Source organism: Zalophus californianus, chromosome 17 (assembly GCF_009762305.2).
Source record: "Zalophus californianus isolate mZalCal1 chromosome 17, mZalCal1.pri.v2, whole genome shotgun sequence".
Taxonomy (NCBI): domain Eukaryota; kingdom Metazoa; phylum Chordata; class Mammalia; order Carnivora; family Otariidae; genus Zalophus; species Zalophus californianus.
In genome coordinates this window covers 44,780,207-44,803,802 of record NC_045611.1, presented here as the reverse complement: position 1 = coordinate 44,803,802, position 23,596 = coordinate 44,780,207, and the positions used below count along the sequence as shown (strand labels likewise).

General features: G+C 40.1%; 1 protein-coding gene across 5 annotated transcripts; it reads left to right on the top strand.

Moving 5' to 3' along the window:
• Position 1: 1 nt before the first annotated feature.
• Positions 2-22,409, top strand: ZNF793 (zinc finger protein 793). Of its 5 annotated transcripts, none has more exons than XM_027617880.2 (7): positions 2-190; positions 1,390-1,531; positions 4,178-4,287; positions 8,885-8,930; positions 14,647-14,773; positions 15,297-15,392; positions 17,378-22,409. In XM_027617880.2, the coding sequence occupies exons 4-7, from the start codon at positions 8,916-8,918 to the stop codon at positions 18,328-18,330; spliced, it is 1,191 nt and encodes a 396-aa protein (XP_027473681.1). In that variant the 5' UTR covers positions 2-190; positions 1,390-1,531; positions 4,178-4,287; positions 8,885-8,915; the 3' UTR covers positions 18,331-22,409. The 5 variants fall into 5 exon arrangements, 4 of the variants coding, with proteins under 4 accessions (XP_027473681.1, XP_027473679.1, XP_027473683.1 ...); XM_027617878.2 differs by having other exon boundaries at positions 14,644-14,773; XM_027617882.2 differs by lacking the exon at positions 4,178-4,287.
• Positions 22,410-23,596: the final 1,187 nt, after the last annotated feature.

Sequence of the window (23,596 nt, the reverse complement as noted above, 5' to 3'; positions counted from 1 at the left end):
TCCCGTTAAAGTTCAGAAACCCAGAATCCTGCGCGTTGGAAGGTTGCCAGGTGGCGGCCGACAGCCTCAAAGTCGCGACTGAGTCTGCGCACTGGCCAGTTGGGATGGGAAGCGATTATACTGCGACGAGGCCCCGTGGTCAGCCGATCAATTTCGGGTTATGGGCGCGGATCCAGGAAAAATGGGAAAGGTCAGTGTGAGAAACAGTCAAGATTAAAGACCTCTGTAGGATAGTGATCGGACGACTACGGTGGCCCGACTGGGTCAGTCATGGGTGCCTGTAAGGGTCAGAGACAGGGTACTGAAGGGGTTAAGTGATTGGACGTGGGAGCCTCGTGGGGGGTCTGTGGAGGTTTGTGGGAGTCGGTGGCAGTGTCTGTGAAGATGGATTGGGAGTATTTGGGAATCAATAAATGAGGGTTCTCGATTTCTTGATTGACAGAGTGAGTGGTGATCAGTTCATAGTGGTCTTCAGAGGTCTGGTGCCAAGTGGGGTGCTTCACAAACACTGATTTGAGCAGCATTAGAGCTCAATGTTGGAAGCCTGAGAGGGTCAGTGATTGGAGGTTCTAAGTTCTGTTTGGGTACCTGGAAGTGATGATTGTGGAAACTTTGAGGTTAAGTGATGGGAGGGGTTAATGGGGACCAGTGTTTAGAGAAATGCTTTAGGCCATCAGTGATTGAGACTTCCTTTAGATCATGGTTGGGAGGAGCAATCTGAGGGTATTAGTAATTGGACTTCTGTAGATCAGGAAATGGTGAACACAGGGATCAATGGGGGTCAGTGATTGGGACTGTCAGTAATTGTGGGGGGAGGTGGGACTGTGGGAGTCAGCGATTGATAGTCACTCATTGGGATATCATTGGAGATCAGTGTGGGTTCGTGATTAGGGATCTATGTAATTCACTGTTGGGCAATCAGAAGGTATCAGTGAGCCTTGTAGTCACCGACTAGCAGTCTTTGATGGTCATGTTTGGACATACAGAGATATCAGTGACTACAGGAACGTTTGTTGTAGATTGGGGCACTATATATGTCCATGAGTAGGAAGCTTAATGGGTGATGAGAAGGATTGTGAAATTTAGAGGTTGGGGATGGAGAGTTAAGGATTTGAGGCTGCAACCCTGCATGATGGGAGCACACTTCACCCTTGTAACACTCTCCAGCTGATGGAACAGTCAGTTCAGTTCAGTCTAGTCCCTCTGCAAAAGCCCACATCAAAACTCTTTGAAACCTTCTTCCCCTTTAATTGTTCCCCACATTAATGAAAGTGCTTTGAAAAGACCCAAGTGTTAAACTTACCTGAAGTACCAGGTTATTAAAAAGGTGGCTTCTATTGCTTTTGCCGAGGATTTAGTGCATTATTTCTTTTTAATGTTTCTTTTAAGGCCCTTTCTGGCAACGGTAATGATGTATCCATCTGTGACAACATCCCAAGGGTGAGTCTGGTTTCTGGAAATCTAGTCTGACCCCATGGCAGCTAGGATGGATGTGACTTTGCCTGTGGTTAGAAAACAAAGAACTTACTGAGTAAGTATCTAAACTGATAATTGTAAAAGATTTGGTCAAAGGAACACTTTGAGGTTGTTTGGAAAATACTTTTATCTTTTAACTTAAAAATAATGTTCTCACCACACTCATACAGAAAGTAATTGTGTGAGGTGATGGAAGTGTTAACTAACCCTATTGTGGTAATTATTTTGAAATATATATATATATATATATATCAAATCATGGTATTGTACACCTTAAATTTTATATGTCACATACCTCAATAAGGTATGTCACATACTTCAATACGGCTGGGGAAAAAAAGAAAAATAAATTATTTAAAGAAAAGAAACTAGATGTGGAAGTTACTGTGTTCTAAGAATCTTTTTGCCTTGTTTTGTATTTTTTTAGGCATGACACGTTTGACCTCCTTGAATCTGTTCCTTGTAATATCCTGGTAGAATAATTCAATAAAGATAAAACCACAGAAACAAAACTTAAAACTACTTTTAGAAACTGCTCTTCACTGAAATTAAAGTCAAACTACTAGTAATTAAGATGGGCTGAGACAAGATTACAAATAAAACGGAAATAAGATTTTGACCATTAGCTTAATGAAAGGGTGAAATGCCAAAACAATATTTTGTTGTTTTAAAATATTATATTTGATCCTTATGTAGTCCCCAGACAAAGCACAGTAACTATAACATCTTCTGAAACAAAGGAAGCTGAGAGGTAAGGCAGGTAAATACCTTTCAGAAGCCATACACATCAAGCTTTAGTTTTTAGAGCAGATAGCCTCTGTTTTCAGTTGCACAGAATCAAAAACATGTGGTTGCTTTGGTGCAGAAGTCATGAGGTTGGATGAGGTAGGAGTTAAGGGCATTTTCTTTTACTCGTGGCTGTTTTCCTTCGTCACCTATGGTGTGTTCAGTGCCAGGTTTGGGAACAAGTAATTTTTCTTTTTAAAATTTTTAACATTAGCCTTTCACTGAGATATAAGATACATACAGAGATATACATAAATATGCAGCTCAGTGAATTGTCACAAAAGGAATACCCTTGGGTAATGAACTCAGATCAGAAAACAGAACATTGTAGCACCCTGGAAGCCTCCATGATATGCCTTCCCTGTTACTACCCTGCCAGGGGGAACCATTCTCCCAGCTTCTAACATCACTGATTAATTTTGCCTGTTTTTGAACTCTTATAGATGGAACATTCATACCTGGGGTAGGAAGAGGGAGACATGTGGCTGTGCATGAAAGTTTTTTAAGTTTGCATCCAGATTATTTCATTTTATTTGTACAACAAACATTTTTCCAGGTCATTAAATATTCTTTTTTAAAAACTGAGGTATAACATACATACAGTCAAGTATGCTTATCTTAAGTGTACAGCTCTGTGAATTTCTACGTTGTGGAAAATCATGTAAATACAACCAAGATTAAGATAGACACCGGGGCGCCTGGGTGGCTCAGTTGGTTGGGCGTCTGCCTTCGGCTCGGGTCATGGTCCCGGGGTCCTGGGATCGAGCCCTGCATCAGGCTCCCTGCTCGGCAGGGGGGCCTGCTTCTCCCTCTCCCACTCCCCCTGCTTGTATTCCCTCTCTCGCTGTGTCTCTGTCAAATAAATAAATAAAATCTTTAAAAAAAAAAAAGATATACATCATCTCTAGCACCCTGAAGACTTCTTTATCAATCAGTACTCACTTCTACCTCTGCGTCTAATATAATGGACTAATTTTGTCCATTTTTGAACTTGAATTAAATGGAATCATAGGAATAATCTGAGGGCAAAACATTCATCCCATGGGGAAGTTTTGTCTGAGACTCTAAAATCGAACACCAGAACAAAATTCTGACCTGTAGCCCTGGCTTGGCCATTTGAGATTGCCTGTTTTCTGCTAGTCTCTCTAGAAGCCGAAAATATGCACAGTGAATTGGACCCTGTGGGTTTGGAGTGGACTTGGAATAAGGGTCCTGTTAAGGAAGTTAACGAGTTGAGGATGGCTCTTCTTTGTAGATATTCAGAGGGGAATCTCAGAGCTCCCTGTCAAAATCTCTAATTAGCTTTTTAGAGACTGACTTTTGACTGCAGAGACCTGAATTAGGCAGCTTGAAAGAGTCTTTGTATGAGCTGCCTGCCCTGAGGCTAAGACACAATGGCTCAGCAAATATAGGATATTCTGAAAGGAGTCTTTCTCAGGAAACCTAGAACATCTGGTAGATTCATTCTGGGGCAGAGAAGCCTCTGTCGCTCACATGCAACCTGAGTTATCTGGGAAAGCAGGTGTTGATTCATAATTCAGCCCCTTTCAACCTTACCTGAATATGTATTAAATGAGGTAACTTACAGAAAGCCTCTAGAAATGGGCTTTTTAAAATTATTTTTATCATTTATCATTCCTGTTTTCACAGATAAGGAAACAACCCCAGGGAGGTAAATTGTTTGGCCTAGATTCCCCTCAGTTGGTTAGAGAAATTGCTTGGTTCAAACTTCTCTCTGAGTGATTCTGAGGCTCACAGTCCTTCCAGAAGATACCCCTGCCCCAAACCCAAAGCAAGCCATCACTCAGCTCTGTCTCCTACACAGGACTCTGCAGGCTTCTTCCTCTTGGGCCTCAGAGAGTATTTGGGGAGGGACTGTTGGATGACTCTTATCATGGGGTCTGTTTATCTTCAGGTTACCTGAGTACCCTGTATACCTGTGGGTCCCACCACCTCGCTGACAGCAGGGCTTCCCAGGACCTTGGTCAAGTCTACAGAAGGCCCTGCCTGGGGCTGCAGCTGAGGGTGAGTTACTGTGGAGAGATGGAGCTGTGAGGGACAAGCAGGCCAGGTTGAAGACCCTCTGGATTTGGAGAGGGGGAACTTGGGACAAGAATCTCTTCTGAAGGAAGCACCTAGGTTCCAAGACCTCTTGCCAGAGCAAAGACTCCTAAGTAACAGGAAATAGCATCATTCCTGAGCCAGAAGCTGAGCAAGACTCAACTTGGTGTCGCTCCTTCCAGGGACCCTCCATGGTAGGGGAAGGGTTGGGTCCCAAGATTCAGAGAGACAGAAGTGAAGGGGGAAGCAGGCAAGGCCAAGTGAGAGGTATGTTTTCTCAAGGGAAGGAGACATCGGTCCAACACAGTACATTCTGCCATCTTGTAGCATGTGATATAACCAGCCCACTTCCTTACTCTTACCACCAGTTTCTGGATTCGAAGTTGCAGCCTTGTCATTTTTGCCATCTCACCTGGCCTCTGGGAATATGGGGACTTCACTCCATCCTGACTAAGGGGCAGAAAAGTCCCTGGATTCTCAGAGTGATGGTGGCAGCAGACCTACTATAGCTATAGATTTTTTTTTAATTAAACATTATTTGAAAAATTTGCAGGGATATTACTGTCAGTTTTTATATATCCTTCATCTACACTCACCCAGATAAACGCTTACACTCTCGTGCTGTCTTTGTCTCTGTATATATGTGTTATATTATAAATATATATTAATTTTGGCCTTTTCAAGTATTTGAGAATAAGTTACAGACCTGCTGCTCTTTTACCCCAAAATACTTCAGTGTGCATTTCCTAAGAATCAGCATTTTCCTATATAACCGTAGTGCGGTTTTCAAAATCAGGCATTTAACACAGTAATTTAATACCATTATCTAATCCATAGTCCTTATTCAGATGTGAACCAATAATGCTTTTTCATAATAACATTTCTTTTTTCATTCCAGAATCCAGTTCAGGATCACAGACTACCTTTAGTTGACATACCTGTTTATAAAGTCTCCTTTAATGGGAATCAGTTCCTCAGTCTTTTTGTCTTTGATGAAGTCAACATTTTTGAAGAGTATAGGCCAGTTATTTTGTATTACTGCCACTCAACATGATTTTTGTCTGATGTTTCTTCATGATTAGATTCAAGTATGCATTTTGGGCAGAATATCACAGAAGGAATGTTGTGCCCATCATAGTGCATCATATCAGGGGGCACATGACTTGTGTCCCATCACTTGTGATATTAACTAATCACTTGGTTAAGGTGATATCTGCCAGTTTTTTCCAGGGCAGAGTTACAATTTTTCATTTTATAATTAATAAATATCTTGGGGGGATATTTAGATACTATATAAATATCCTGTTTTTCATCCAGCTCTTACCAGTGGTTTCTCACCCACTGATGCTGCCATCTCATTTAAAGGTGAAGGAAGTGACTTTCCCAGGTCATAGAGCCAGGGCCAGAACACAGGCCTCCGGACACACACTCACTAGCACGTTTGCCACACCACCACTCGGCTGGCACCTTGCAGCCGTGGACAGAACGGGCCAAAGCGAGTAGCTAAATCCAGGAGGATGAGGGAGGGGGTGTACTCTTTTAGAGAATCGACTAGTTATCAAAGCTGGATTAACTGCCCCAGCCTGCTGGGCTCCAGGCCTTTCCTTCCAGCTCAGTCCCTGATGGACAGTTCAGTTCTCTCAGAGAACCCCACTCCCCCTTTTAAAACCCTCCTGTGGCTTCCCTCATGATGAAAAAAGGCAGTGAAACTGTGATACATAAATAATGAAGTGTGTGTGTGTGTGTGTGTGTGTGTGTGTGTGTCAACCCAAATTGAAGCACTAATAACAGTTTATTGTATTTCATACCCAAAGCTTTTCTACACATGTATTTTTTAAATAATGGGATTGTGGGGATTTTTTTTTTAACTTGAGGTGTAACGTGCATAGAGAACAGCGTGTAGCTTAATGAATTGTTCCATATGTGCACACTCATGTACCCACCACCCAGATCATAATAGAGAACATTTCCAGCACCCCAAAGCCTTCCTCCACCCCTCCCAAGCAGTGCCTAGTCATAGCTATCACATAGGTTAGGGTTCTCTGTTTCTGACCTTCTTTTTTTCTCTGTTTCTGACCTATTTTTTTTTAAGTACTTTTTTGACTTACTAGTATAACTTGATTAATGTATTAGTTAAGCAAAGAAGTGTCTGTATTTTATTTAACATTCAAGGAAATCACTTTTTTTAAAATTTCTCCTATAGAAGAGACAGGAATCTAAGTAGTTAATCTTAACACCATTAAGACAAATTCATTATTATATCTTGTGAACAGGATGTTCCTGGAAATGTTCCATATCCTGATTGTGTGGGAGTTATGTGGGTGAATGAGTACATTTGTCAAAACTCACCGAACTATGCAATTAAACTGGATTCATTTATTATATGTAAATTATACCTCGGTAAAAAAAAAAAATCTTTTAAAAGGTATAATAAGCTCACTGCTCAGTCCGGATAGCTAAATGCCTGTTTTACACTAACTGCTTTCTGACCTGTACAATATTTCAAAGCATTTTCATACAATTAAAAGATAATGGATGTTTATTGTCCACTGAGAAGAGTAAATCATTAACTCATTTAGCACTATAGTGTTACAAATGTTTCCGTATGTGTATCCTCATGTACTCACCACCCAGATCATGAGAGAATATTTCCAGCACTTTTTTCTTTTTTTTCTTAATCTTTCCAGCACTTTAGAATCATTTCCTTTTTTAAAAGATGATTTGTCAATAGATTAGTGAGAAAAGACTTCTGTAAAACAAAGCTAGAAGAATGTATTTTTTTTTTAAAGATTTATTTATTTATATATTTTTTTGACAGAGAGAGACACAGAGAGGGAGGGAACACAAGCAGTGGGAGTGGGAGAGGGAGAAGCAGACTTCCCGCAGAACAGGGAACCTGAAGCAGGGCTCGATTCCAGGACCCCGGGATCATGACCCGAACCAAAGGCAGATGCTTAACGACAGCCACCCAGGCGCCCTGAAGGATGTATTCATTTTGAAAGAATTTTCTCCCCTTGAATCTGGTGTCCTCTGCTAATCACTAAACTACCTGGAAGCTTTTAGTAGACATGGCCAGTTTCCCTTATGCTTGAACCAAATGACAATCCCATCAGCTATGCGTGAGAGCTCGTCACTCCTGAATGTCGATTTTTAATTCCAGGCTGTCGATTATTGGCACAGTATTTTCAGACCTCTTTATAAGGTTTCTCACTTCTGTGAGTGAAAAACCTAAACATTCTTTATTAGTTGTTTGTACCAGTTTAGTTCCACATTTCCTAATGTATGGATGTTTTAGAAATTAGGAGCCTCCATGTTTTAGTAGTCCTATTTAATTACAGTATCTGTTATTTTAAGAGAAAAAAAATATTTTGATTTTTGAATTTCACTACAAATTCATAGTTTTTGTAGACTAAAAGTTTGTGAACATATGCATTCATACGGAATTCCTAGACCATGAAGTATTCATGTTTAGCTTTGGTAGATATGACCGGTTTGCTCTTACCACTCCTCCTCAAATGGTTGGAGCCCTTGAGGCTGGTTCCTCTGCCCCCTTGCCAGCACCTATCCCTGAAGAAGTGTCTTTGCTTTCTGGACTCAGGATTACAGAGGTGCTTCTTGTGATCTTTGCTCCAGGTGTGGACTCAGCCATTTTCCAAGGAGCTCGAGTTCCTTTTTAGTGAAACCAGTGGAAGAGATCAGAATCTGGGCACTAGCAGGTTTTTCCAATTGCAGTGATACAGCCACAAAAGATATAAGTTTTAAAACCATGAGTTATCCCATTAATGATTTTACCATTAAACATTCAAGTATGTCAAAATATTTACATTCTTAATCTATGATTTACCCTTTTTCTTTTATAATTTAAGCCACATAGTTATCTCTTTAATTAAACATCTTAATTAAAAATAACAGTAGTTTGTTCTCATCTGTTGAAAAATACTTTTTAACAACAATACTTAATAATACACTGGATGAATAACCAGATGTAGCCTTTCAGTAATCATTCCTACCACAGTGTAAGTAACCATTAGTTTTAACTGATGTTATCCAGTTATTTTATTTTGCTTTGAGTTCTTTGTACTAAGTTACAGTATATACTTTTTTCAATGGTAATATTATGATAGAAAAAGCATCCCAAATATAGGACTTCATAAACACCGGTAGGTGAACAAGTGCAACTTTAAAAGTAAATAAGAGGCAAAACCCAAGCCTTTTTTGCCTTTAAGAGAAAATGTATTGTTCTGCAGGGGTGATCCCACTCAGCATGAATTTGGCTCCATCTCCCATGGGGACAGTTATTTAAGTTTTAAAGATTTTGGTTTTTAATAAATTTTTACTTCTTACTTGGTAGCAGCTTTTACTTCCTGGGAGGTCTGTTTTATGCATTCACATTCTGAATTGAATGGCACCATTTTTTTTTTTCTTTTACCCCAGTGATTTCAAGCATGGATTTTTGTACAAGATTTATGTAGGGACTTTGCAAGTTCTGAGATGGGCCTGGTCCCTCACAGCTCTGTTCTCTCTTTCTCCATCCTCTTCCCCCCAATCTCTGTCTTCACAGGACTCAAATCTTTTTCCAAGAACAGCAGAAAATGATTGAGTACCAGGTAAGTGTGACATAAAGTAGCCGAGTTTCCCTTCTTGGGAAACTGTTCTAGAAAAAATATGGGCATTTCAAGCATGTATACTTTATCACAGGCTGGGTTCTCAGAAAACAGACTTGGAGGTGGGAGGTTTGCACACATGAGGTTTACTAGGTAGACTCTTAGAACACTTACAAGAAGCAAAGGAAGCAGGATTAGGCAGAGGGATTTGAACAGGCATCAGCTGACCTTACAAGATGCTTTGGAGCTGGGATGGCCCTTGCTGTTGTCTTTAATGGAGGGAGGGAGGCCTTTATGTTCTGAAATCAACCAGTCACTGGTTGTAGGCTGCCCCAGGGAGGGGACATAAGTTTTCGTGAGTAGCTCCCTTTGACCAAGGGCACTTTGCAAAAGGTCTCAAGCCTGCAGTAGCCAGCCTTCTAACAGCTGGGAGAATACCTCAGTCCTTCAGGGGGATTTGGGTGGAACATCACAGCTTCTGTCTACACATAAATACAATGGCAAGACCCTTATTATACATACTACTCTACCCCCTTTTTTCCCAAATAAAATATCTTAGAGATTGTACATATTAGTACTTGGGACCACACCTTTTTTTTTTTTTTTAGATTTTATTTATTTATTTGACAGAGACATAGCAAGAGAGGGAACACAAGCAGGGGGAGTGGGAGAGGGAGAAGCAGGCTTCCCGCAGAGCGGGGAGCCTGATGTGGGGCTCGATCCCAGGACCCTGGGATCATGACCTGAGCTGAAGGCAGATGCTTAACGACCGAGCCACCCAGGCGCCCCCACACCATTTTTTTTAAACAAGGTACATAATGCTCCATCCTACATGGAATATGGATGATTTAACTAGCCCCCCATTTTATGACATTCAGGTAATTTCCAAATTTGATATTACAAGGAATGATGCAAGGAACCTTCATCATTATATACAGATAGACAAAACAGTCCAACAAGGGTCATTAACTGTGGTCTTCCTGGTGGCCCAGCAAAAAGGCAAATACAAGACAGCCCATGATTTGCACTGGCCATAGGATAGAAGCTTGCTGTTTATTAAGAGAAAACTAGCTTTTCAAGGCACTTTCTAAAGACATTTCCCTGAGGGGCCTTCTTATGGCTGAGGTAGAGCAACACTGCTGCTAACCATGTGGTCCCAAGACATGAGCTTCTCCAAGGAGCTTGTTAGACATACAGAATGGCAGGCCCCACTCCAGACCTGCTTGAATCAAGTTATTTGAGAGTGGAGCCTGGGAATCTATGTTTAACAAGCTCTTGGGGATCCTTATGCTCTTGTAAGTGTGAGAAGCACTGACAGGACAAAATTCTTAACGATAACTAACCAATGTAGAAGCATATTTTTTACAGTGGTTCAGCTCTTCCGTTGGAATTGAGTATTAGCCCCACAGAACTCCTGGATTTCGAGATGACCAGAAGCATCATGACTTAGTTTCCCAGTGAAGTGTTAATGTTTTCTATCTGTGTCAGAGTTGCAGGATGTTTTAACTCCTGTGCTTTGCAGCCACATGTGTAATGGAATAAAGTGCTAAAGTTCAGTTAGAGGAAAGTAAAAATACAAATATTTATTTTCAAAGGGAGCAGGCAGGAAGTTTCCTCCCCATTTATGGAAGTCCTGATTTTGGTCCAGGGTATCTGTGTCCTTGATCTAGACTGAGGAACAGATGAGCTGTCCATTATTTAAATTACTGTCATTCCCTTAACTGTCTTTACTAGTTTGGCAGCAAACAGTGAACGTCTTAGTCCCCACCAAGTCTTGGTGTGAAGAGTTCCCAGCTCCCCCTACTTTCCTCACCATCTTATGATGGTGAGGTTCCCTGCGTCCTGACAGGACTCCCCCCTCAGCCCCTGAGTTCCTACATTTCCACCTCTTTGGAGGCCTCCCTCCAGGAGGGACATCTCTTTCTGGAGACCCATCCTCTCCCCTTTCCCAGACCTTTTCCCTTGTCCCTACAACCATTGTCAGTGCCTCCAACCCTAGAAACCATCGCCACTTCCAAACCACAAAGTCCTTTCCTTTCTCCCCTGGCCTCCTCCATCTCTTGTAGTGACTTCCTGCTCTTGATGTTTCCATATTCTGTTTCTTACTCTTTCTTGAGTCCAGCATCCTCTCTCCCCACTTGACTAAAGCTTTTCTGGCTAAGGGCCCAGGTGACTTTTCTGAGGCTGAAATCAGAAGATGCTTTCTGATTGTTCTGCTAAAGTAGACTGTACCGTTTGCCCCCTTCTGTGCAGAAGGCAACAGCATATACTGGGTGAGAGCACAGACTTGGAGCCAGACTGCTGAGTTTGAATCCCAGACCTTATCGTCTGTATGACCTTGCACAAGTCTCTGAACCTCTTTGTGCCACAGTTTCCCATCTCAGGAGATGGTACCATCCCACTGGACAAGCCAGGACCATATCCTTGACTTCTCCCTGCCTTCCCATTCTCACACTCAGTCACTAAGTGATGGTAATTTTACAACCTTAATGTTTCTTCCATCTCTTTCCTCTTCATCCCTATGTTTGGTGAAAATGACCTGCCTTTATGGGCGTCAGATTACATCTTTTCTGTTTTGTTCTGTTCTATCCCATCCCATCCCATCCCATCCCACTCCAGTTAGCTCTGTTTGGGAAATACCGACCCAGGCCTGTCAACTGAGCCAGGCTCCATGCTCTGTGGTAAAAGACTGATTGCTGTTCTCCCACTACCATGGTATGTTATTCCGACATCAGAGAGGATATCTGGTTGGTACCTCCTATGTACATGGCTTTTGTGTGGGTCTAGGGTCTCCTGTGCCAGGTCCTACCTTCAGGTCCATCTGCTTGGGCTACTGCTCAGGTGCCACTGTAGGACCCCACATTTTTTAAAGAGATGTACAGCCTCCTCCTGAGGTTAAGCTGATGCCTGTGACCCAAAGCCCCCACCAGAAATCACATTGTTAAGACTATCTCACGTGGCCCAAGGCCTCCAGGTAAACAAAGACGGTCTTATCAAACAGAACATTGCAGGGGCTTAGAGATTAACTCCCAGGAGCTGAGTGCAAAGATCAGACCTCTCTTTGGGGAAGGTTCAATTCTTTACAGTCACTTGAAGATATATCATAGGTACTGTTTCCTCTACTCACAGGAATAGGGGAGTTTTTTCCCTACACCAAACAATTCTCCCAGTTCTCCAGTGGACACCAACTGGGTGTCCTACAACTTAGTTCAACTTGGATTTAGCATAGACCCTACAAGTTAGGGACTCAGTCTCACAAGACTGCCCCCCTCTTCAGATGCTAATTACAAATCTCAGGTTGTCACCTGAACTTCTGACCAACTAGCTATAAGTCAGGGGTTCCTATGACCCCCTCTTCAGTTTTGATAATTTGCTATAGTGATTCACAGATCTGGGAGATACTTTACTTACTATTATGGGTTTATTATAAAGGATACATATGAAAAGCCAGATAACAAGGTACAGAATGGTCCTGAGCACATGAGCTTCTGTCCGTAGTTTGGGGTGTGCATCTTCCCAGATGTGTTCACTAACCTAAAAGCTCTTCAGGGTTTTCATGAGATTTCCATCATGTAGGCATCGTTGATTAAATCATTGATTGGTAATTAGCTCAATCTCTGGTACCACCCATCCACCCCCACCCTGACCTAGAAGTTGGGCAGGGTAGAAAAGGGGGCTGAAAGTTCCAGCCCTCTAATCATATGGTTAGTTCCTCTGGCAGCTAGCCCCCTTCCTCCATGTCATTGGCATAAACTTGTGTATTGTTGACTGAGGCTTGTTAGAAATAACAAAAGACACTCCTATTACCCCTGTTACTCAGGAAGTTACAAGGGTTTAAGAAGCTCTGTTCCAGGAACCGGGAAGGAAAACCAAATATATATTTCTTAATATATCACAATATCACAGGTGCCCTCTTAGGTTAGTACTTGTAAGTCCTTCTCTTGGGTCTCCAGCTGAAATCTATTAGGGTCCCTTGGGGCTTTGGCCTGGATGCTTTGCTCATCCTGTCTCCTTGCAGGGAGATCCCACACTGACAACTTTAGCTACCACTTCTCTGCTGCTGCTTCCAGAGCTTTAGCTCCCTTCCTGATCTTGCTTCTGATACAAGATTCATATATTCATCCTGCTGCATACTAAGTGTCTCCACCCATGTGTCCCCAGACATGTCTAACAACACATCCTCTTTGTTTCTGCTGTTTTTCTCATGTCTGATTCACCATCACCCAGTTGGCTTTGAGATACTTGGGTGTTACCCTTACCCCTCTTTCACCCCCCACAACCAGTTAAGGTGCAGGTTCTGCTCTTCTTTACAATGGTCCTTCTCTGTCTCACTTGTACTGTCCCACTTGTGAACACCATCTTCTACCTACATTATTACAGTTTTTGCTTTCACTTCCCTCCAGGTCACCCACCACATTTCTCTTTGTATCCATTCACTTGCAAATTATCTGTGAGTTTTGTATCTCTTATAGGCAGCACTGCTTTTTTATTTTATTTTTTAAAATATTTTATTTATTTATTTCACAGAGAGAGAGCAGGAGAGCACAGGCAGGGGGAGTGGCAGAGGGAAAGGGAGAAGCAGGCTCCCCGCTGAGCAGGGAGCCCGATGCGGGGCTTGATCATAGGACCCTGGGATCATGACCTGAGCTGAAGGCAGATACTTAACCAACTGAACCATGCACGCATCCCAGCATTGCTTTTTTAATCCAGCCTAACAATCTCTGCCTTTTCGAGTGTTCAGTCATATATTAATTTATATTATAATTTACTATCATTGAATATAAGTATAATTATTGGTATGGTTGGATTTGTATCTTTTTAGTATTTGGTTTTTTATTTGTCCCATGTGCTTTTGTCCCTCTATTTCTTCTCTTCTCTTATGTGTGTGTTTGTGTGAATTAAATGAATATTTTTGGAATTCATTTACTTCATTTACTTCAATACACCTCTTTGCACTATGATTTTAGTGGTTCCTCTAGGGATACAAGATATATTCTTAACTTTTCAGTCTGCTTAGAGTTACCACTGTACCACTGTACCACTTGACATGGGATACAAGAAACTCACTCACATGCCTAATAGAATGTGCTTTCTACGCATACCTCTCCCTTGATAGATTTTCCATTGTCTTAAAGTCCATCGTCTCATCACTCATATGCCCCTCTATACTCCTCCTGTTACTGAGAGCCTCACAGCCCTTAAAGTCACTGTTCTATCCCCATGCCTGTGTTCATGCTGCTCTGTCTGCAAGGATTGCAGTTTCTCCATCTTTCTGCAGAGAAGACTCAGCTCCACATATCCCCTAGCTCTGAAGCCTTGCTAGACCTTGAAACATTTAATGGACCATTCACACTTTTCTGTAACCTAGATGTCCTGCCACCATACCTCATATACTTTCACCTGGATGGCTTTACATATTGCTTTCTGCCAGGCTGTGAGCTCCTTGAGGTCAGGAACCATCCATGACTATGTCTCCAGCAGCCAGCACTGGGTTACACAAAGCAGGTCATCTTCAGTCAATACATGTTGACTCAAAGTATATGACAGCGGGTTCCAATGTGATTATTTTCCCTACCATACATAACCCAAAGCCAGGAATGTAAAAGCATCCTAGATAGATAAATTATGATAAGCTCTAACCTAGGAACATAAAAACTCCATACCATCCACCCCTGGCTGCATTTTCCCACATGACTCAATGCCATTTCATCCTCAGCAGAGACCTGTGTCCTTCAAAGACGTGGTAGTAGGCTTCACTCAAGAGGAGTGGCACAGGCTGAATCCTGCTCAGAGGGCACTGTACCGGGATGTGATGCTGGAGACCTACAGCAACCTTGTCTCAGTGGGTAAGAACAGCTCCACCATACAATCTAGATTATGCGTGAATGACCGCCTTTCCTTTTTCAGTTGCTAAAAGTAACTGAGGTACCTAAAGCCTCAGAAGTATGAAATACTTCCTATGCGCCAGACACTATTTCAGCCACTTTTAAAGTATTAACTTATTTAATTCTCCTAAGACCCTTATGAGATAGGTACTATTAGTACCACTATTTTACACATTTGGAAACAGAGGCAGATGGGTGAACTTGCCCAGTGTCACTCAACTAGTACATATAGAGCCAAGAGTAGGATTTGAACCCCAGCAGTCTGGCTGCACATTTTGCATTCCTGACTCTTACACTGTGCTGCCTCAGTGAATTTGGCTTGAGGTTCAGTGGTCTTGGGTTACTAATTCCTTTTGGTTCTGGACAAGGTGTGTGTACAGTCTTCTCCCAAGTACAATGTCTGTTGTGCAGCCTTTAATGCTGCCTGAGTGGCCCTGAAGACCAAGGAGCTCAGCCCAAGGCCTGGATCATTTCCCTGGAACAGGTTATGAAGGCACTAAACCATATGTGATCCTCAAGCTGGAGCAGGAAGAAGCACCATGGATTTGTGAGGCAGCATGCTCAGGCTGCCACTGTCAGGGTAAGTATACATTCAGCAAAAGAGGTACTATGGGAGGCTGGCACCTTTGGGATTTTGTTCAGAGTCCAGCTCTCAAAAGCCTTGGAGCTTTGCAAGCAGCTGGAGACATTTCTCTGAGAGCTTTAGCCTTCTTGATGACCCTTCATCCTCCATGCACCCCACCTCCTTTATCCAGGTGTTCCTTCCCCTCATCTCATCTCTCCCTGTGTTCTTGCTCCATTGCCCTTTCTCCAGAATCCTTGGTCTCTTAAGGTTTTCAGTACACCTTCTCTTTCACGTTCAGGCATTCTTACAAATAAACTCCTGTCATTCTCCCACTCCGGCTGGTCCCTTCCTATTTCCTGTTCTCACAGTTTCCAGGTAAAATGCCCCAGACCTGCCCGCCATACCCAACAATACCCATGGCACCTCAAGTGTTGGTAACCTACTCTTAAGGATGCCTTTGAACTTCTACTTCTCCACAAGAGTCATGGGCTTAGCAAGAATAGTTAGCGCTGTCTGTTCCCAATCTGTTTATGCCACTTACACTTGGTGTTGTAATCACATAATTGAAATAAATATTACATGAACCCCAAAAACATTCAAGTCATTTTCATGCTTCTCCCCAAAATGATGTCTCTGAAATTACTACCATCCACTGTTCATCCACCTTGGTTGTAGTAGTAGCAGCAACAGCACTAGAATTATTGGCCAGTGTGTGTGCTCACTCTATGCCAGATTTGTTCTCAGCCCTTTACATATATCATTTCATTTAACCCTTACAACACCTGTGAGATATCCAGCCTTTATTACACCATTTACAAATGAAACAGTCACAGAAAAGTTAGGAAACTTATCTAAGAACATATAGCAAAGTAAGGGACCGAACAGAGATTTGAGCCCATGTGTGGTCAGGTTTCAGAACCAGTACTCTTTTTTTTTTTTTTAATATATGGTTATATATGTGAATTTTTTCACATTTTATTTTTTTAAAGATTTTATTTATTTGACAGAGAGAGACACAGCGAGAGAGGGAACACAAGCAGGGGGAGTGGGAGAGGAAGAAGCAGGCTTCCCGTGGAGCATGGAGCCCAATGTGGGGCTCAATCCCAGGACCACAAGATCATGACCTGAGCCGAAGGCAGACGCTTAACTACTGAGCCACCCAGGCGCCCCTCAGAACCAGTACTCTTAACCATCACATTCTGGTGCCCTCTAGGGTGTATTTTGCATCATTAAACTACACTCATCAACCTTCCTGAAACCATAGTAACCTGGCTACCAGCTGCCTTTCTTTTCCCTCTTTTAAGAGCCACACATTTTTTTTTAAAGATTTTATTTATTTGACAGAGAGAGACACAGCAAGAGAGGGAACACAAGCAGGCAGAGTAGGAGAGGGAGAAGCAGGCTTCCCGCTGAGCAGGGGCCCAATGCGGGACTCGATCCCAGGACCCTGGGATCATGACCTGAGCCAAAGGCAGACACTTAATGACTGAGCCACCCAGGCACCCCAAGAGCCACACATTGAATAGCAAGGTTCTATATGACACCTCAGTAACAGGTTTGACAAACTACAGCCTATAGTTTGGCTACCTGATTTTGTAAATAAAGTTTTATTGGAACACAGCCATGCCTTTACATTTATATACTGTCTTATGTTTCTCAAATACAATGGGAGAGTTGAGTAATTTTGACTGAGACCATATGGCCCACAAAGCCTAAAATTTACTCTCTGGCCCTTTAAGAACATGCTTGCCAACCACTGCTCTACAATATCCCATCTTCTTCAAAATTCTTTCTTTGTACACTCTATGACGTATTCCATTTCATTTGTGCCAGTGTTGTGAATCTTCTCTACTCATACAACACCCTTCCCTGCATTTAGTTATGGTTCATGCTTTCTGTTCATGTATTGTGCATTGTTTAAATTCTTAGAGTATTTCTCAAGTAATTTTATTCTAGATCATAATAATAGAATAAAGAAAGGTTTGCTGTGTTTTCTCCAGAAAACATTTGTCAAATTAATGTCCAGAGGAAAAGACAAGACATGATTTTGAAACAAGGTGCATTCATCAGCAAGAAAACACTGCCCAAGGAAAGAAGCCATGAAAGCAATAAGTTTGGGAAAATATCACCTCTGAGCACTAATCTTTTTCCTTCAATTCAAAACCCTACTAACTGGGACCCCTGTGGAAAGAGTGCAAACCATAATTTAGATTTTATTGGTTTTAAGAGAAACTCTTCAAAAAAACAAGATGAGTGCTGTGGATGTGGGAAATTGTTACAACATACAAACCATGATAGAAGACCTAATGGAGAAAAACTCTGGGAATGCAGTCATTGTGAGAAAGCTTTCAGCCACAACCCAGCACTTATGTATAAACCAGCAGTAACCAATTCTCTTGTGTACAAACGTAAGAGGGTTCCACCTACAGAGAAACCCCATGTCTGTAGCGAGTGTGGGAAAGCCTTCTGCTACAAGTCTGAATTCATTAGGCATCAGAGAAGTCACACTGGGGAGAAGCCATATGGATGCACTGACTGTGGGAAAGCCTTTTCACATAAGTCAACCCTCATTAAACATCAGCGAATTCACACTGGGGTAAGACCCTTTGAATGTTTTTTCTGTGGGAAAGCCTTCACTCAGAAGTCACACCGCAGAGAACATCAAAGAACACATACTGGAGAGAGACCCTTTGTGTGCAGTGAATGTGGGAAGTCATTTGGTGAGAAGTCATACCTCAATGTACATCGAAAAATACACACAGGAGAAAGACCATATCGTTGCAGAGAATGTGGGAAAGCCTTCAGCCAAAAGTCATGCCTCAATAAACACTGGAGAACTCACACAGGAGAAAAACCCTATGGATGCAGTGAATGTGGCAAAGCTTTTTATCAGAAGCCAAACCTCAGTAGACATCAGAAAATTCATGCCAGAAAGAATGCCTATAGGAATTAAAACCTGATAATTGTGAGAAAGCCTTAATCAAGGTATCCTATTTCATTATATGTGGAGGAATTCATTTTTAGGAGAAATCTCATTGATTTAATGAATTTGGACAAAATGTTTTACCATAAGGGAAGTCATGTTCTAAATGTGATAGAAATTTTTATACAAAGATTATAGAAAATACTTTATAAAACAAACATGGTTACTCTGGCTTATGAAAGTTTAAAAATATGTTAATGGAATGACAACAGCATACAAAATATATGTGAAGAGAATTGGTATATTCTGGTATATTCCACGGTGAGCCACATAATAAGCATTATATTTTGGAAATGTAAATGAATTTAATGTAAATTGTGAATATCAAGCATATGTGTCACATAGTATGTAGAATGCCATTCACCAACTTTTCCACTCTAAATATCACCATTGTCTTTTAGTGTCTTTTAACAATATAAAAAATAATGATAATAACATTTGTTAATGTTAAAAAGGCAAAGCTAAGGAATAGTTTCACAACCTGATATCGGATGAACAAAGTACTATAAATTTGATTACTCAGCACAGCCATTATTTGACAAAAAGTAGTGTGGCCCTGGTATATTTTGCACCTCTTCTGTTTTCTTAGTCTTGCTTAACATGCCTTGCAGCAAATTAGTAGGAAAGACACTGTTTATATGAGTCTTATAATTCAGAAATGCTTCATGCAGAGACCAAAGAAGGAAAATTTTTCTGTTTTTATTTTTTCTTTTTGCAAATTAATTCAGCAACATCCACTTTTCTTCCCTATCAATTTCCCTGTGAATGTCCTGGGCACTAAAACCCAAGTTGTTTCATCATTTCAATCTTTGAAAAAAGTCTACTTCCCTGAGCTGCCATGTCATCCAAATAAAACAAATGGCCATATTGTTCAAGACTTGCCTCCCTATAAGAATGCCTGATCCAGAATGAGAAAGGAAGCAATCACATGAGCACTGGGTGTTGTGTTTAAGTGATGAATCACTAAATTCTACACCTGAAACTAATATTACACTGTATGTTAACTGGAATTTAAATAAAAACTTGGGAAAAAAAGAAACATAATCACAGATGTGATTAAAAGATGTGATTAAAAGAGTGATAAAAGATATTTCTCACAACTGTAGATCAGCATGCTTTTAAAAGAGGAAATAAATGTTTTTCTAGCACAATGTAAGTTAGAAAAATTTCAATAAGAAGTAGAAACTTGATAGAACAATTACTATTGAAGAGTTTGGAAAAGTGATTAAAGATCTAGGATTGAAAAATGCTCCAGGCCCAGATGTTTTTATAATTAGTTTCATCTAACTATTTTTTGTAGGCTCCATGCCCAGCATGGAGCCCAGTGTGGGTTTTGAATTCATGACCCTGAGATTGAGACCTGAGCTGAGATCAAGAATTGGATGCTTAACTGACTGAGCCACCCAGGTGCCCCTCATCTAACTTCTAAAGAGTAATACCAGTGTTATTTGAAATATTTCAGCCCATAGACTATGATCCCCAATTTATTTTATGAAGTCAGAATAAGTTTTAACACCAAAACCAAATCAAAGTAGTGGAAAAAAGAAAACCCCAAACCAGTCTTACTCATGAGTTTAGAAATAAAAAATTAGAATAATAGCAAATAGAATTCAGCAGTATACCTAAGAATGATGTATTATAATGACCAAATAAGAATTATTCCAAGAATGCAGAGCCAATGCAGTAATAGGAAATACATCAATAAAATTAACAGTTTGAAAGAGAAGATGCCATCATAGATGCTGGAAGGTATTTAATTGAATTTTGCAAACATGTAAGTTAAATTGTAATATATAATAACCACTTAAGATTCTCTTTACCAAAACTCTATAGCATATATTATGTTGAAACCATTTTTTGAAGATTAAGAATTTAATAGTATTAGAGATAAAAGTGTTCACTGCTGTCTATTTTTACTAAATATTGTCTTAGAGTTTCCAATGAAGGCAATAGAAAATAAAATTAAATAATTGGTATAAACAGTAAAAAAGGTAAAATATTTCCTGATGATATGATTGTATATCAATAAATGAAGAGACTAGTAATTGTTTTGAATTAAAAGACAATTTTCTGAGAAGACAGTATAGAAATTAAAAGCTTCTCTCTGTACACATCTAATAACATATATGCACTTCTTTTGGAATTACACTAAATGTCTGTGCCTTTTTTTTTTTTAAATCTTTTGTGAAATGATCTTAAAGTCCTTATGGAAGAACGTTTGTTCTAACAATCTAAACAAAAAAAGTATGAAAAAGAAAATTGCATACCAGATGTTGGAATATAACATGAAGTCACTTTAATAAAGTATTGGCAAAGGAACCGACAAATACATCAATGGAACAGCATAGAAAATCCTGAAATAGACCTTAGTGTATATGAACTTTCTCATATATGGAAAAGGTAGAATTTCAAACCATAGGGGAAAAAAGGAATCGTTTATTTAAAAAGAATTCTGTTACAATTGGCTTTTAATCAGGAAGAAAGTAAAGTTGGACTAGCAGCCCCAACCATATAAAAAAAATCCAGGTGGATTTAAGATTTAAAATTTTTAATAAGTTCTTAAAGGAAAATGAAAGACTACACGTACAGTTTAGGAGTTAGATTAATTTTATCAACACAGGATAAAAGCTATTAAAAAATAAAAAACAGGGTGCTGGGGTGGCTCAGTCCATTAAGCCTCCAACTCTTGATCTCAGCTCATGAGTTCAAGCCCTACATTGGGCTCCATGCTGGACATGGAACCTACTTAAATAAAAATAAAAAATAGGAAAAAAATGACTACATAAAACTATGATCTTTTGTATGGCAAAAGGTGCCATCAACAAAGTCAATACATTATAATTTTGGGTGAAATATTTGCAAAGCCAGTCAGAGAAGTGCTTTTCAGATTGACAGGAAAGCGATAACTCAATGGCAAAACATGGCAGAAAATGTGAATAGACAAGTTGTAAAAAGAGCAAATCCAGGGGCTGGTGGGACCATCAAAAAATGTGTAGCCTTGGTAGTTGTTGGGGAATACAGATTAAAGTCATAATGAGATAACTGTATGCAATCAAACTGACAGAAAATGGCAGGAATGCTTTTTGCTGTCCCAACAAAGGTTGTTCTTATACCCTGCTGGTGGAAACATAAATTACACCTCTTTTGAAAAGCAATCTGGCAACATCTATTATAACTTAAAATATTTATGCCACTTCGGGGAATCTTCTCTTAGAAGTAAAACCCCAATACATAAAGGACAGATGAATATGTATATTTATTAAAAAATTGTTCCTACTGGCAATAAAACACTAGAATCAAAATAAATGCCCATCAAGAGGGAAATTGGAAGAGGGGAGAAACTAGTATATCCACTCCATATAATGTTTATATAGCCATTAAAGTGGACAAATTAAACTATGCTAGTGGACTTGAACAGAATTCCACAATGTTTTCTTGAGCAAAAAAAGTACAAGTAAGTGTGTAAAATATGAGCCTGTTTTTGTAAATCAGTGACAAAATTCCTCTAGCTGTTTGAGTTGAAAAACATGTATCCATGTATGTTTGTGTATGATTTTCTATGCATGAAGAAAAGTATAGAAGAGTATACATTGGGTTGGGGGAGGTGGGTGATGCAGGTTGGTTATGAGGGAGTCAGGGAAAATGAAAGCCAAATAGAAAAAAATATATAAATGAACCAAGTATGATATCTCTCAAGTGTGTGATTAAGTAAAATTATTTGAGTGGAGAGCTAGAACTCTGCTAATTTGTGGAGATGTTCGTGGTATATTGTTAAGTGAAAAGGGAAAATTGCAGAATAATGTATATGAATCTATTTTTTAAAAAAATAAAACTATGTGTATATATATGCATGTATGTTTCTATGAACAAAGAAAAGTATGGATGGATATACAGCAAGGTGTTAATTAACATTGGTTACCTTGGTGGGGGAAAGGGAAAAATAAGCAGTTGTTTAATTTATTTATCTTTGTATTGTTTTACTTGTTACAACATATATTACTTTTGTAATTTGAAAAACAAAATAAAGGGGGTAAATGTTTCAAAATGCAGGAAGCATTCCAGGTGTTTCTGTTTTCTGATAAGATGGCACCCTGATCTGGTCTACAGTCATTTCTCCAGCTCAGTCCTTTGGCTATCACCAAAGTAAAAGTAAATGTCTAGGTTGTTACTTGTGCTTCTGAAGAGCAAAAGTAAATACTGTGAGAAACTCCCAAGTAGAGAGAGGCTTTTTGTTTTTATTTCAAAATAATTTTTGATTCATTAAAAAAGTTGCAAAAACAGTTCTTATATAGTCTTCATCCAGTTTCTCCTAATGTTAACATCTTATATAAACTTAGTATAATTATCAAAACAAGGAAATTAACATCGATACAAACTAGTAATTAAACTATAGTCCTTGCCACAGATTCCAGATCCTGTGGTGCATTTACTTGTTATTTCTCTTCTGTCTCCTCCAATTTGTGGCAGTTCCTCAGTCTTTTCTTATCTTTCGTGACTTAGACACTTTTTTTTGTTTTTTTAAGAATACTGGCCAGTTATTTTGTAGAATATTCCTCAGTTTGGGTTTGATCCAGTATTTTCTCTGATTACATTAATGTTATACATTAATACTACAGAAGTAATATATCCTCAGAGCATAATACCAGAGGATACACGATGTTGATGTGTGTTGTTGGTGATGTCACCACTGATCACATGGTTAAGATGCTTAGATTTCTCCACTCTAAAGGTACTATTTCTTCCTTTGTAGTTAATAAATCTCTTGGGCAAGATAATTTTCAGAGAAGTTTTAAAAAATACATTCCAGCAGGTTCTAGCTCCAGAGATTCTGTTTGATTAGCTCTGGCTAAGGGTTCAAACATCCCTAGTAATTCTTTTTTTTTTTTTTTTAAGATTTTATTTATTTGACAGAGAGAGACACAGCGAGAGAGGGAACACAAGCAGGGGGAGTGGGAGAGGGAGAAGCAGGCTTCCCGCGGAGCAGGGAGCCCGATGCGGGGCTCGATCCCAGGACCCTGGGATCATGACCTGAGCTGAAGGCAGACACTTAACAACTGAGCCACCCAGGCGCCCCCATCCCTAGTAATTCTGATGAGCAGACAAGAGTGGACTTTGGATGTGGATCACACATGTAACCGTTAGCCTTGAAACAAAGCATCATCCTCATAGAACAGATAGTAATGAGACATTTGTGTCTCATTATGACATTTATGAATACTGGTCTTTAGTAACCTAG